General features: G+C 39.3%; 1 protein-coding gene across 2 annotated transcripts in view; it reads left to right on the forward strand.

Annotated features, from left to right (window-relative positions):
- Positions 1-14,342, forward strand: part of ARHGEF38 (Rho guanine nucleotide exchange factor 38) — a 129,373-nt gene that overhangs the window by 101,655 nt on the left and 13,376 nt on the right. For both annotated transcript variants that reach the window (XM_049630955.1, XM_049630956.1), the window contains 4 exons: positions 821-954; positions 6,397-6,501; positions 8,259-8,381; positions 11,768-12,079. In XM_049630955.1, coding sequence (XP_049486912.1) covers positions 821-954; positions 6,397-6,501; positions 8,259-8,381; positions 11,768-12,079 — 674 coding nt within the window. The remainder of the gene's footprint in view (positions 1-820; positions 955-6,396; positions 6,502-8,258; positions 8,382-11,767; positions 12,080-14,342) is intronic.

The raw sequence follows: 14,342 nt of genomic DNA on the forward strand, positions 1-14,342 counted from the left end.
TCTGATCATAGACGATTCTTTTAGGAGATTCTGCCAAATTGTTCTCCACAAAACTGCATTGGTTTAACCCTCACCAACAGTGTATTAAGATTGCCCATCTCTCCATACCCTTACCAAAACTGAATGTTAGAAATATTTAACATCTTGGGGGACCTGGGTGGCTCAGTCAGTTAAGCATCTAACTTCCGGTCAGGTCAGGATCTCCAGCCCACATTATGCTCTCTGCTGTCAGCACAGGGCGCGCTTTGGATCCTCTGTTCACCCCTCTCTCTGCCCCTCCCCCACCCAAGATTTTTTTTCTCTCTCAACAATAAACATTTAGAAAACAAAAAGAAATATTTAACATTTTGAACAATATGAGAGGTGAAAATGATTTCAAAGATAAAAAAGTAAAGCTCAGAGAGGTGACTCAACTTACCCCAAATCTCTCAGCTAGTGGAGAGCCACTCTAGGGTCTGAGGTCTCCTTGTGTAAGATCCAGTTTTCTTACCTAGGTCATGATGCTTCATCCTAGAGACTGAAGATAATAAATGTATTATTTGAGGAGAGAGAAAGCTTTTCAGGGATTTCTTTAATGTGGGAGGTAAATGCACCTTGAGCTTTGAGGTGCTCAAGCCCTTGGACAGCTGAGTTTCTGGTCAGCAGGTTGGGCAGCTGGGGTTATGACTGGGCAGTAGCACTGGAACATACTGCATCTGCATCAGAGGGTCAAAAATCATCGAGATTTCTATCTTAAATATTGATCTTACGTACTTTGGATGAAACACACTCTTTCTATGGTGCATGTGTTCAGATCTGTGATTGCATTCTTCCATTTCAGTTCTAAAATACAAGAAGAATGATGAGGATGAATCACTTAAAGACAAACTGTCTAAACTAAATATTCATTCAATTAGTAAGAAATCAAAAAGAGTGACAAATCATCTAAAGATTCTGACCAGAGGAGAATCGCAGGTAACTTTTCTTTTGGGGTCACATACATTCTCCTGGGGAGCATGAGTGCTGATATTTGTGTAAGGTTTTGTTTGGTTGTTATCAGAGTTGTTTCTAGAACACTGAGAATCAAACTAATTGTCTGATGCTGTTCCTTTCTTTCTCCTTCTTTTAAAACTCTTTTTTTTTTTAAGTTAAGTTTCTTTATTTTTGAGAGGCAGAGAAAGACAAAGCATGAGTGGGGGAAGGGCAGAGAGAGAGGGAGACACAGAATCCGAAGTAGGCTCCAGGCTCTGAGTTGTCAGCACAGAGCCCAATGCAGGGCTTGAACTCACGTACCGTGAGATCATGACCTGAGCTGAAGTCGGACACTCAACTGACTGAGCCACCCAGGCGCCCCACTTCTTCTTTTGGAGGAAGTCGAGTGGGGGTGGTTTTGATGCTATTTTAGTTGTGGTGCTTCCTTCCACTCAAGAAGGAAAGGAGAGATAAGGGCGTGAGGACAGGGCTCAACAAGGATGTCCCAGAAGTGCTGACACTCATCATCAACCAGTGCAGTCTCGCCCAAGGCAAAGTCCTCCTTTCATCTTATCTTTATTTCACTTATATATTTTTTTTTTTTAAAAAGGGTGTAGGTGCACACCTTACATGATTTTATTTCCCTACACTTATCCTCTTCCTCTCTCCCCACTCCTATGCACATTAAATTACTGGATAATTGTTCTGTGTCAGCTGCTTGGCCTGGTTTGAACCACTTTCATCTTGACTTCTAACAAATAATGGATGGACTAGCCAAGACTCTCAGACTTTAACGTTCATAACAATTACCCGAGGAGCTACCAGGGTTCCACCTGGTTGAAGGCACAACCTAGGAGTCTGTATGTTTTACAAAAACTCCAGGTGTTTTGAAGCTAAATGACCTCGAAATAAGTGACCAATGGAACACACTTTGAGAATCACAAGATGGAAAGTTCACAGCCTGGAGATAATAATTCAGTGGCGTTCTAACCAAAAGTAGGCAGGGCAGTTCTTAAAATACCATATAGCACTTTTATTCCTTCTCATTTGCCTGATTTCAACCCTTATTATGTTAACATCTCTAAGGTTCTTAGTGTGAACTAGAGGCAACCAACCATATGATGGCTCAGCATTGGTTTTAGATGGCCTGTCCTATCTACTTCACTTGCTAGCTGCCAGAGTCTTTCCTTTTTCTGTTAAGTCTGCAGCGTTCTGACCCTAAGACCCTCTTCTTCTTCTGAATGCCTAAAAAGCTTACTGAGTGTTTCCAATCTGGGCACCATAAATATTTGCAGGAGTCAGCGCAGGGCAGAAATTAAGAGCAAAGTCATCCAGATCTGGCTTTGAACCTCACCTCTTCCGCTTAATAAATATTTGCCTTTGGGCACATAACTTAAATTCAAAGCATTCATAAAGATTATAGTAGGACCTAACTCATGGAGTGGTTGTAAGGATTAAATGAGGTGATGCTCATGAAGAAAATACCTAACACAGTGGGTAAGCACTCAATATATATTAGCTGTCATGATCATGATCATCATCATTATCATCATCATCATTATTTTATATCATTATTGTGAGAAATAAGCCCACTGACCCAATCAAAGAGGGACGCAGAGACTCAGAGCACAGTGAAGCGAGGCTTTAATCAATGTTCTTGCAAGAGTGGGTGTCTGATGGACAGGCACACTCCGGGCAGTTACGGTAGGCAATTTATTTCCTAGCATGCAAATCCGTCCCCTGATTCCTCATTGGCTGAGTACTACAAAGGTTACAGCCTTACTCGGACATCGCCTACGCCCTTTTAAGGCAAAAAGCAGTCTGATTGGAACAAATGTACATTCCTTAAGGTGATGCGGATACTTCAGTTCTTTGGCAGAGGCTTATTGCAAAGCCCACAAAAAATAAGCCTGCAAAATGGAGAGGGAAGAAGATCCAGGAAGTGAAGTATCTAAGGGTTTGGGGCTCCACTGTGGAAGGACGGGTTCGCACATACTTCCAATAGGTTATAAACCTATTAACTAGACAGCACAGCTTTTATTTGGTATTTCGGGAAATGAATCATCTCATTTCTCACAATTACCTTGTCTTATTATTTACCTTTTAATGTACAGACTTACTTCTCCTGTAGATATAAACTCCTTTATGCATGGTATATTAATCAGGTCTTTTATTTTCTATATTTTATGATGTTTTTAACGCCTTGGAAAAGCTGCTGGCCACTAGAGAGGCTCCTCCCAGGGCTAATCCATTCTTAAGGATAGCAAAGGGCTCAGCTGGGATCACTTCTTTCATATGCAAACCAACCAATCCTGAGTCTATAGCTCCAAACACCTGCTTATCTATGTCTCACCCAGTAAGCCTGTATTCCTTTGCCTTAAATCATCCTAGGGCCAGCTACCAGGCAACTAGAGACCATCCCTATTGCCCAAAGCCCATGGGAATTCTCTAATCTGGTCAGTCCTGAACTGTTTATCCTTACCCAGCTGTTTCTATAGGGTTTCCCACAGAAACCACAATAAAGGCTCTGGCCTTGACTTTCCCCTTGCTCCTTTCTGCCACCTGACTGAAACCTAGTGATTGTCCTGTGGCCCTGTATGGCATGCAGTGACTGCCTTTCTAGGACTTGTCAATATAATCAACTTCTTCCAAGCCTTGTTTTTGTTTTCCTGTGTGGCTGCACCGACTTTACCATTTCACAGCCAACAGGGATATTTTCAGAGTCCGTGGCATGTACCATTCAGGCTAGTACTTTCTTCATGTTCTCCTAGGGGCTCACTGGGTCCATTGCATGCAGACGATCACTCCAGTCTCTTAATGTGAAACTATAATGTGAGAAGTTTGGGACATCGTGGTGTGTGGTCATAGGTCAGGGAAAGGAAAATCAAGACATCTGAACTAAAAACAAAAATAATAAAATTGGACTGGGAATTCAGTTTGAGAAGAGACTGTAGCCTCCACAGGCATGTGTAAATGTCATGCACACAATTCTCCCCTAGTCTTTAAGATGCTGCTTCTGGCTTAAGACAATTCTATTGAAGAACAATAGGTAGGTTTAATTCTGGGCAGGTTTTTGTAGAAGCAGTTACATTCTTTAACATATTTATCATCAACTTCTGATATTTTCCAATTGTGAACTAAAAGTGAATTGTAGGTAAAGTGGCCTGAAGGGATATTAATTAGATTTTCCCCTTAATCTTTTGAGAAGATGTCCTGTCAGCAATGAAGCATTTCACTGTTAATCAGAAAATCAGCTGCATAGGCTGAACTGCAGAAGAGATAAATCTCAAATCAGTCAATTTTGCACTTGTCAGCAGCTCAAGTGAAATATTTGGTGGAGTTAGGGTATAAAACTATTACCCAAGAGGAAGATTCCATTCAATTCATCACACATGTATTGAACTATGTACCAGACACTATGTTAGAGATTGGGAATACAAAGAAATTCTGCATTCAGACTCCTTGGGTTTGAATCCTGGCTCTACTTATTAACATGAGTACATTTCTTTAACTTCCTATATTATTTAGGGTAAAGGCCAAACTTCTAACACAAAAAGATTCCAAAACAAAGTAGCTTAAGCCAGATAGTCATTTATTTCTCTCTCTTACCATAGTCTTGAGATGTGAATTCAGAGGAGTGAGCTCTGCTGCACAAATGTCTTTAGGAACCCGGTTATCCCCAGTTTTGTGCTGTGCCTTCCCCTAAACATACTGTCTTCATTGGCTTGGTTGAAGCTGGGTCACTGCTGTGTCTTCAGTCAAGTCCCAAGGACAATGTTACAAGGCCAAAATTCAGAAATGAAACACATCCTTTAGCTCACATCCTATTTGCCCAAACCAGTTACAAAGGGCAGAGCCAGCTGCAGGGGAGTCTGGAAAGAGCAGCCACATGTCCCACTTAACCCAGGGTGCAGATCCTATCAGCAAAAGGACGACAGGGGGAACATCAACTATATCTGCCACACCTCTCAAGCCTCTATTTCTTTATCTCTAAAATGGGATTAATAGTGGCACCTAGGCCATTGAGTTATATAAGAATTAAAATGAGAAAAATGGAAGACAGTTTTCAGCACAGTGTCTGGATTATGGTGTTTAATAAATGTTAGCTATTATTATTATTATTATTATTATTAAGAAAAATACTTAATCTCAAATGCTTGTAATTCATCAGTGGAGAGAATCACTTAAATAATTAACTAGAGCTGTGAGAGCACATGGGGGAGCAATTAATTTTCTACAGTGGAAAGAATAGGAATTCAAGGGGGGATTCATAGAAGGGGTCACAGTTGAGTCCTTAAGAAAATTAAACAGAATTCTGCAAGGCAGAAAAAGGACAGCAGCATATTCCAGCAAAATAAAGTAGCATGAAAAAGGCTTGGGTATAGGAACATAAAACTGGGCAATATTTCTCATACTGTGATCCTTGGAATCTCTTATTTTTGAATCATCTGGATCCCAGCCAAGATACACAAAATGAAATAGCTGGCAATGGGTCCTTGAAAATTGCATTTAAAATAATCTGCCCTGGCATATTGTTCTTTACATCAAATGGGGTTAGAGCATAGAGATCCTAGGCTAGGGGGTACTGAATGTTGTGTGAATTACAAAGAACTGCCCATTTAATCAAAAGCTTTCTAGATAAATAATATTAAGGGGTTTAAAAATAAAATAAAAATGAAACCATTTTCTATACATTCAGTTCTAAGGTCAACCATCTTAAATCAACAAACCTATGAACAGAGAACAGCTATGGTTACTACTGTTGTGGGATTTTTTACCTTAATATCTGGATTCCCTGTCTTGCCGCTTCGAAGAATAAAGAGGTGGACGCAGAATAAAATGAGCAGCAGGCAAAAGTTTGTTAGAGTATGAGAAAACAAGAATAGTATGAAAGCTCTCTTTACAGAGAGGGGGCATTCGAAAGTGAATGCCCCTGACTATAGACAAGGGTCTTTGTTTCACAAGGTTTTAACCCTAACCACCCCCACTCCTCATCCCCCCACCCCTGCTTCCCTTCCCCCATGTTTCTTCTCAGGTTCTACCCTTATTTATAGGTAACTCCAAATGCCTTGTCTATTAATTATTTTACGAACACACAAATGTAGCATAATTTAAGTACATACATAATATATACCATTAAAAACCGCAGAGAAAAGTTTTACCTCCTACAGCTACCATCGCATAGATGAAGAAGCTATGTGAAAGCTGAGAGCAGATTAACCTCACCATGTGACTTTGCTCCACTAATTGAACATCAGTCGTGCTGTGTGCTGGTACACAGCAAGTGCCGTGCTGAGACGGTCAGCATGACATGAACGGTTTTCATCTCAACAAGGAGTTTTTGGTTTTTTTTATCATGTGCTAGGCTAATACAGTCCATGCTATTTTTTCAAAACACCAGATTTGTTTGAGTTATAGAAATAAATAATTTCATCTCTATTTTAGGTAAAAGACAATACCTTTAATAGGGAAGAAAAGCTATTTAGATCTTTAGAAAAGACGGTGAGGCATTGTGTGAAGAACATTTCCCTCTGTCTTCAACACATACAGGTAGGTGAGACAACTGTTTTTGAAGTTTCTACAAGAAGATCTTAATGTCCATGGTTATTACGAAGAGTAAATGTGAATGTTCATTTGTTTATATGATCGAATTTATATGATAAAATTCATTGTATCAGATTTGGGAGGCTGCCAACCGCAGGTGAGGGAAGCCAGTAGAAACATTTAGATTTTGCTCTTTGTTCCCTTACCTGCCCCATTTCTTCTCCCAATCGAAGTCGCCATGTTGTGGAACATGTGCTCACATGATGCTTGACCACGTGGTGCTGGGCCATCAGCATGCTTTCCTTACAATTGAGATGAATTCATTAATGCAAAATGAATTTAGCAGAAATTTTCTTTATTTGTTGTATTATACTAACACATCCCTTTCTAGTACCTAGAACACATATTTGCAAATTTAAAAGTAGGACTGAAAGAAAAAAGTAAATCAAAGAGGGGGCATAAAATGAAATTAGAGAAGTTACAGAGCAAAAAGTACATAACATAAAGGCCATATAAAAACCACAGAAACTGGGTCTCAAATTTAGCTGTAACCTTCTGAGAAGCCAACTTAAGAAAGGACATGTGATCACACAACTCTGGATGAACTGAGCACTTCTATTTATTTTATAACCAGTGTTTCATAATGCCCCCTTTACAGTTCTGAATAAAATTCACCAGTAATTCAACCCAAGGTAGGTAGGTTTATGTAAAAGAAAATAAACTCTAACAAAATACTAAGAACTACAATATGCAAATGCTCCCACACAACCATAGTAGAAGACAAAAATACCCCCCCCCAATTCCCAGTCCCTCAGGAGGTTTTCCTGCCCTTGTTGAGAATCACTGACTTAACCAAACCCATTGAAGTGCAATATAATTATATTCAGTAGAGAAAGAATTGATCTCATAAAGAAGACATAGTGTCCTCAACATCTTGATAATGGTCATGACTTTGAGACATAGACAGCTAGTAGAATTACATGTAACTCAGTTAACAAATGACCCCCTTCCCATTTCCCAGTTTTTATCTTGGATATCTATTTTTGGAAGCAGATGTTTGCATGTGTAGATAAATTATCATACCAACAGAGGATTATGTTAACAGGCATTATGATTTGGAGACAGGTTCTATGTTAAGTAACCAACAAGCCACAATCTTTTCTCATTTATTAACTGACACAAAGCCTGATTTTACCACCAGTTTTGCTAATCTCTTCCTAAAGCTCTGCTTTATGTGAAAAGAGAACTAAAATTTAATTATAACAGCCAGAGAGCACTGGGAACCTGTCCTTCTTACACATTTCATGAAGTAAATGTATCTTGGGAACATCTACAGGAAAGTCTTCTGTTTCCACTAGCTGATTCAACCAAAACATGAACATCTTCTTTTAAAGACAGCATTACATTCTCTAAAGAAAGCTGAAGACATAAATCAAAGAGAAGTGACTTCTAAAATAAGGGATCTGTAAGAACTGAATGCTGAAGAATGGCCAATGGGGGAACTTAAGATGGAGTCCCCTTAAGAAAGAAGGTGTCATACAGAGCAGTATGAGGAAGTGACAGAGGGAAAGTAAGAAAATAGATTGTTACAAGTAGTCTCATTCATCGTACAGAGCATTCATGAAATTTTTCCTTCCTTTTTTTTCTATTTATCCCTCGGTGGTAATGCAGGGTTATAATGATGAAGTGCACACTTGCAGCACATTTAAATGTACTGAACTTCAGAACTTTGCCCATTTTGTGACTTTGTTCTTGGGTTCCAGGATGCCATGCCCTTAGCGCTGCAGAGTGTAATGGAGCTCCAGGACATCTCTTGCAACAGAGATAAGGAGGAGAGGAGCCATTCAGAGACCCCGAGTAATGCCCCACAACCCTGTGGTGACTTTGTAAGTTATTTATATTCACAGATAAACTAGAAAGTAGGGTTAAGAGAAAAGTTGCTTTTTATTTGTTTTGCTAGAGTTAGAAAAAACATGCACTAAAGCAAACACTAATGTCAAAATTAATAGATTTAAATAGGAAGGTATTATTATTATTATTAACTATTTTAAAGTGGATTAGTGAAGATTTTACTATAATCAAAATTTAAGAGCGTCCCAGACTGTATTTCTAAGAGTAGTCAGTGTCTGTGTCGCTTTTAAAGTCAACATTAAGGGGCGCCTGGGTGGCTCAGTCGGTTGGGTGACCGACTTTGGCTCAGGTCATGATCCCACAGTTCGTGGGTTCAAGCCCTGTGTCGGGCAGAGTGCTGTCTCACTCTGTCTCTCAAAAATAAATAAATGTTAAAGTCAACATTTAGTTTAAGCCTGCATGTGATAGGTCATCAATTTATTAAGTTGGAACACTGTGATTTTCTTTTTTTTTTTTAATGTTTTATTTATTTACTTACTTATTTATTTATTTATTTATTTATTTTGAGAGAGAGAGCAGAGAGAGAGAGGGAGTGTGAACAGGGGAGGGGCAGAGAGGGAGGGAGACAGGGAATCCCAAGCAGTTTCTGCACTGTCAGTGCAGAGCCCGACATGGGGCTTGAACTCATAAACCGTGAGATATGGTGAGATAAGCGAAATCCAAAGCCCGACGCTTAACCAATGAGTCACCCAGACATCCCAGAATGCTGTGATTTTCTTAAAGGAGTCTCTGGAAAAGTCCAGAGTCTTTTCAGGAGGAGCAAGGATATTCTCTGAAGATGTGACTTTTATTAACACAGTATATATTGTAAAGTAAAGCCTTATTGAGAAAGGGATTTTACCTTTGAGTCATACAACTTCTGTTCTGCAGTAAAATATGTGCTTTTTATGAGTTCTCTAAAATATAAAGAATTATAAAACATAGCTAGAGCATCATAAAAACATGCTAAGGCCAAGAAAATATTTGTCTGGTAAACTAGTTTGAGTAATACAAATTTTAATTTAGTATCTTTTGTCCCATAGGTATTAATATAGCATAGTAGCATTTCAAGTATTATATAGAAGCTATAATAGATTTCTGCATCATCTTGAAGGTCCTTGAAAGTGGTATTTTATGTTGGCATTATTGGCATTTGGGGTCACACAGTTCTTCACTGAGGCCCTCGTGTTGGGGGATGTTTAGCATTTCTGGTGTAGCAGGCTCTAGATCTCAGTAATGCCCCCAAGTCATCCAGTGAATACCCTCACATAGTAGTTCCAAATCCTAGGAGATGATGCAGCCCCACCCCCCAGGAAAAAAACACTCAGAAGCATCTCTCTTTCCTGGCACTGGGGAATGGAAAATCAGGATCACATGTGAATTAAGATAATCGACGAGATAAATATGAGAGCAAGAGAGAAGTTTTTCCGATGCATGTGAAGTGGAAAAAGTGTAGCTAGTTCTTTATAAATTTCTGGGCTTAATTACAGAGAATACATTTTAGAAAAGTCCTTAAGGGTTTGCTCTTTAGCTTAATTCCAATGTATTAAGTCGATGAGTATTTATTGAGCTGTCAGAGCAGGGTGTACAGCTTCTCCCTCAGCAAGCATGTCCAGAATTTGATAAAAGAAGGGCAGTGTTCTTCTCCACCTTGCATGAGACCACAAGATGATAAATTCGGCTAAATTAAAATAATCGAGAGACATCAATATAAAAGTAACTTTTTAACTTATGAATAAAGTATATTAAACTTTTTAAAAAACCAAATATTAATAAGAGCTCAAAAATCTATCTAAAGGCAGAGCCGTGTTTTTATCTAACCTTAACTAATACTTGCCTACATGTTTTGTATAGGACAAAATATTAAAAGAAATTCTGATTCTTATTTGTTCCAACCATAATTCCTACGTCTGGGTGAACCAGTTTATGTCTATGGTCCACAGGATATATATATAGTAATTATGTTGTGATATTGTAATTATATTACCTGTAGAATCCAATCAAGTTACAAATATAGTAATTTATCCAAGAACAGTAAACAGATTCTTCATTTAGTCAAAGGACTCATTAAATAGTCTGCTGGTGTATATTGATTATCTTATAAACTAGACATCAAATTTAATCTGTGTAGTCTATTGCTAGTACCAGTAAGAGATTGGTTTCCCCTCTCTGTAGATTTCCTGTGAGTTCAGACAAAGTTACCAGAGGCTGTTTACTGCTTAGATGCTGATTCCCTAGGACATCTTTCAGGGTACAAAGGAGAAACCTACTTCCAAATTGCTATGACATAACCACGTAACCCAAGCATATATGATAAAGGGTAAAGTTGGCAGTCAGCAGATAGGATACTATTTGCACTTCAGAAGAGAGGGGGAGGAAAGAGAAGTACCAGAAATTAAATTCAGTGTGCCCAGGAGCTGGCATGGGGTTGGGGGTTAATATGAAGTTCATTTTCCTTTCTTTTAATTCTTTTTTATTTATTTATTTGACAGAAGAAGAGGGAGAGAGAGCAGGGGGAGGAGCAGAGAGAGAGGGAGAGAGAGAATCCCAAGCAGGCTCCACGCTGTCATCACAGAGCCTTTCACTGGGCTTGATCTCACAAACTGTGAGATTATGACCTAAGCCAAAATCCAGAGTTGGACGCTTAACCTGCTGAATGAACCAGGTGCCCCATGAAGTTCATTTTCAGTGACTCAGACCTAATAATGTAACAATTTAAGAAACGAAACAAAACCAGCATCAGTTTAGTCTTTCAATGTATTTAAAGAGCAAGCAATAATTCTGTTGTCATTTCTATCACAGGAGCAAAATACCTATAATAAGGAGGTACTTATCTATATAGGGAATACAATTCCACTACCCACAATGAGTTACCAGGGTAGCCAAGGAATTGAGACGGATGTGGGAGGAACAGGATATAGTCTCTTCTAAGACTATATTCCTTTTGTTCCCTGCAAAGGAAGGAAATGATATGGTGAGTCATTTGCAGTCTTAGGGGTCAAAGACTAGAGTTTGCCTCCCACCCCATGGGCTGGAGTAGCTCTGTTTGGCTCTGGGATTAGAAAGAAAGGGAAGAGAAAGAGTTGAAGGAGATGACACCAATGACAAAACTAGTGGCCGTAGAGGGAAAGTTGAGTGTATTTTGGGTGTGCAGGCTTTAATTTTTGTATTCCTCTATTCCTCCTCCTAGAGTCCCTCTTTTAAGTCCTGGAGTGGGTTTAGCTAGACAGAAAAAAAGATCACATCCTCTCTTAACTTGGCTCAATACTTTCCTGCCTTTCTTTGTGCTCCTTCAGGGAGGACGTAAGCCTACTGGTGATAGTGCAGGACATGTACTAGTTGTTGCTTACTCTGTGACAGCATTGTTTTTCTCTTTTGGCAGGCAGCCCATTTACAGAGGCTTGTCCTGATGCCCCTGTCAGCCCTGCTGTCCTTGTTCCCTGGGCCTCAGAAGCTCATCCAAAAGCGCTATGACAAATTGCTGGACTGCAACAGCAACCTACGACGGGCAGCAGGAGATGAGTCAGACTTGGCCAAAAAGGAGTATGAGGCCCTCAATGCCCAGCTTGTGGAGGAGCTCCAGGTGTTCAACCAGGCTGCCCGGAAGATTCTGTGGAACTGTCTGTGTAGCTTCGTCACTCTCCTTGGGGACCTGACACTTGTGGCTCAGCAGGTTTATTCCACGGTGGCACCGGTAAGCTCAGTACCAGCTCCTGCTACCCTGGCCTGCGAGATCTACTAGAAACCACAGCCATGAAGGGGCGCCTAGGTGGCTCAGTCGGTTAAGTGCCTGACTTCGGCTCAGGTCATGATCTCAGGGTTCATGAGTTCGAGCCCCTCATTGGGATCTGTGCTGTCAGCTCATAGCCTGGAGCCCGCTTTGGACTTTGTGTCCTGCCCCTCTCAAAAATGGATAAACATTAAAAAAAAAAAAAAAAAAAAAAAAGAAAGAAAGAAAAGAAACCCACAGCCATGTCAAGTGGCCCTGTTCACAATGGGTATGTGTGTGGTGCATGTGTGTGCCTGCGGCAGGGGCTGTATTTTAACTGAAGCCAGTCATATAGTCTGTTTCTTTCTCTTTCCTCCATAGGAAAATTTCCTAGTTCAGGTTTGTTGTGACTTGCACACGTGTATTTCTTTTTGGAGGTTCCTCTTTAAATACCAAACACCTTTTAGCTTTGTTCCACTCATCAGTGAAGCCAGGGTAGCTCCACCTACTTGATGCTTTGCTAAAGTTTATCAATATTTATTTTGTATTCTCTTCCTATTCAACAGTTCTTCAATGCTAACCATGACTGTAAGATATGGATCCAAAAAGAAGGCCATCTCAATGTAATGATAGAAACAGGGTAACTGTCAAACCAGTCACTTTTGCTTCTGTTTTCCTCTATGGAAAAAAAAAAAAAAAAAAAGGCCTAGGGTGTGTGTGTGTGTGTGTGTGTGTGTGTGTGTGCGTGTGTGTAATTTACCTTTCCATTAGGATATGATTTTATGACTATTTCCCTGACGGAGAAGAAAGATATTTACAACCTAATATCAACTTAAAAAAATCAGTGTGGTTTGTTTGCCCCTCATTTCAATTAGTTCTCATTCAGCTGGGTAGATATTTAATGGGCAACATTTGGAGGAAAATTAATTGTCCTGACTTTATTTTTCACTGTGTATTTAATTAACTTTTAGCTTATCCTTTGAATTAAATTAAGGTGAATAAACAGGTGCTATACTTATATGGTTCAAAAGGCAAAACTACATAAAAATATATAAGCAGCCTCACATAGACTCCTGTCCCCTAATGACTCATCCCCTACTCCACCCCCACTGTTACTAATTTATCCGTTTATGGTTTCTTCATGCCATTAGAAGTAAGTGCAAATATGTATATATTCTTCTGTATATATTTTTCCTATATAAAACTAGGAAATTATGGCAGCATTCTGCAGTTTAACCTTCTGGGGATGCATCCATGTCAGTACACAGAGAGCTTTCTCTTCTCTTCTATAGCTTCATACTAGTCTACTGCATAGCTATACGATAGTGTACAACCAACCCCCTATTTTCTGGATAATGACTTTATTGAGATATCATTCACATACCATATATTCCACCCATTTAAAGTATGCGATTCCACAGTTTTTAGTATTTTCACAAGAGTTGTGCAGCCATCACCACAATCAATTTTATAACATCATCATCACCCCCAAAATAAACCCTGTGCCATTAGCAGTGAATCCACATTTCTGCCCAACCTCCCAGCCCTAGGCAATCACCAATCTATTTTCTGTCTCTATAGACTTACCTATTCTGGACATTTCATATAAATAGAATTTTATAAAATGTGGTTTTTTGTGACTGGCTTCTTTCACTTAGCATAATGTTTTCAAGTTTCATCCATGTTGTGGCATGTTTCGGTACTTAATTCTTTTTATTGACAAATAATATTTCATTGTAGAGATATACCACATTTTATTTATCCATCACCAGTGGATGGACATTTGGGTTATTTCCACTTTTGGCCAAGTATGAATACTGCTGCTATGAACATTTGAGATCTTAGTGAATGTATGTTAGTGGATGTATGTTTTCATTTCTTTTGGGTACATATCTAGGAGTAGAATTGCTGGATCATATGCTAACTCTTGTGTTTAACCTTTTCAAGAACTGCCAGACTTTTCCCAAGTGGCCACACTATTTTACATTCACAACAGTGATAACTGAGGTTCCCATTCCTTACGTCTACCTGTCTTTGTTTTTGTTTTTTTTTTTTATAGCCATCCCAGTGGGTGTGAAGTGATATCTCATTATGGTTTTGATTTGCATTTCTTTGATCATTTCCTTATTTTAAACTTTTTAAATTGAAGTATAACTTATGTATGGTAAAGTGCATCAGTCTGAAGTGCCCATCTCAATGAATATTTGCAAATACATACATCTGTGTAGCCACCATCAAAATCTAGACA

Source organism: Panthera uncia, chromosome B1, assembly GCF_023721935.1.
Source record: "Panthera uncia isolate 11264 chromosome B1, Puncia_PCG_1.0, whole genome shotgun sequence".
Classification (NCBI taxonomy): domain Eukaryota; kingdom Metazoa; phylum Chordata; class Mammalia; order Carnivora; family Felidae; genus Panthera; species Panthera uncia.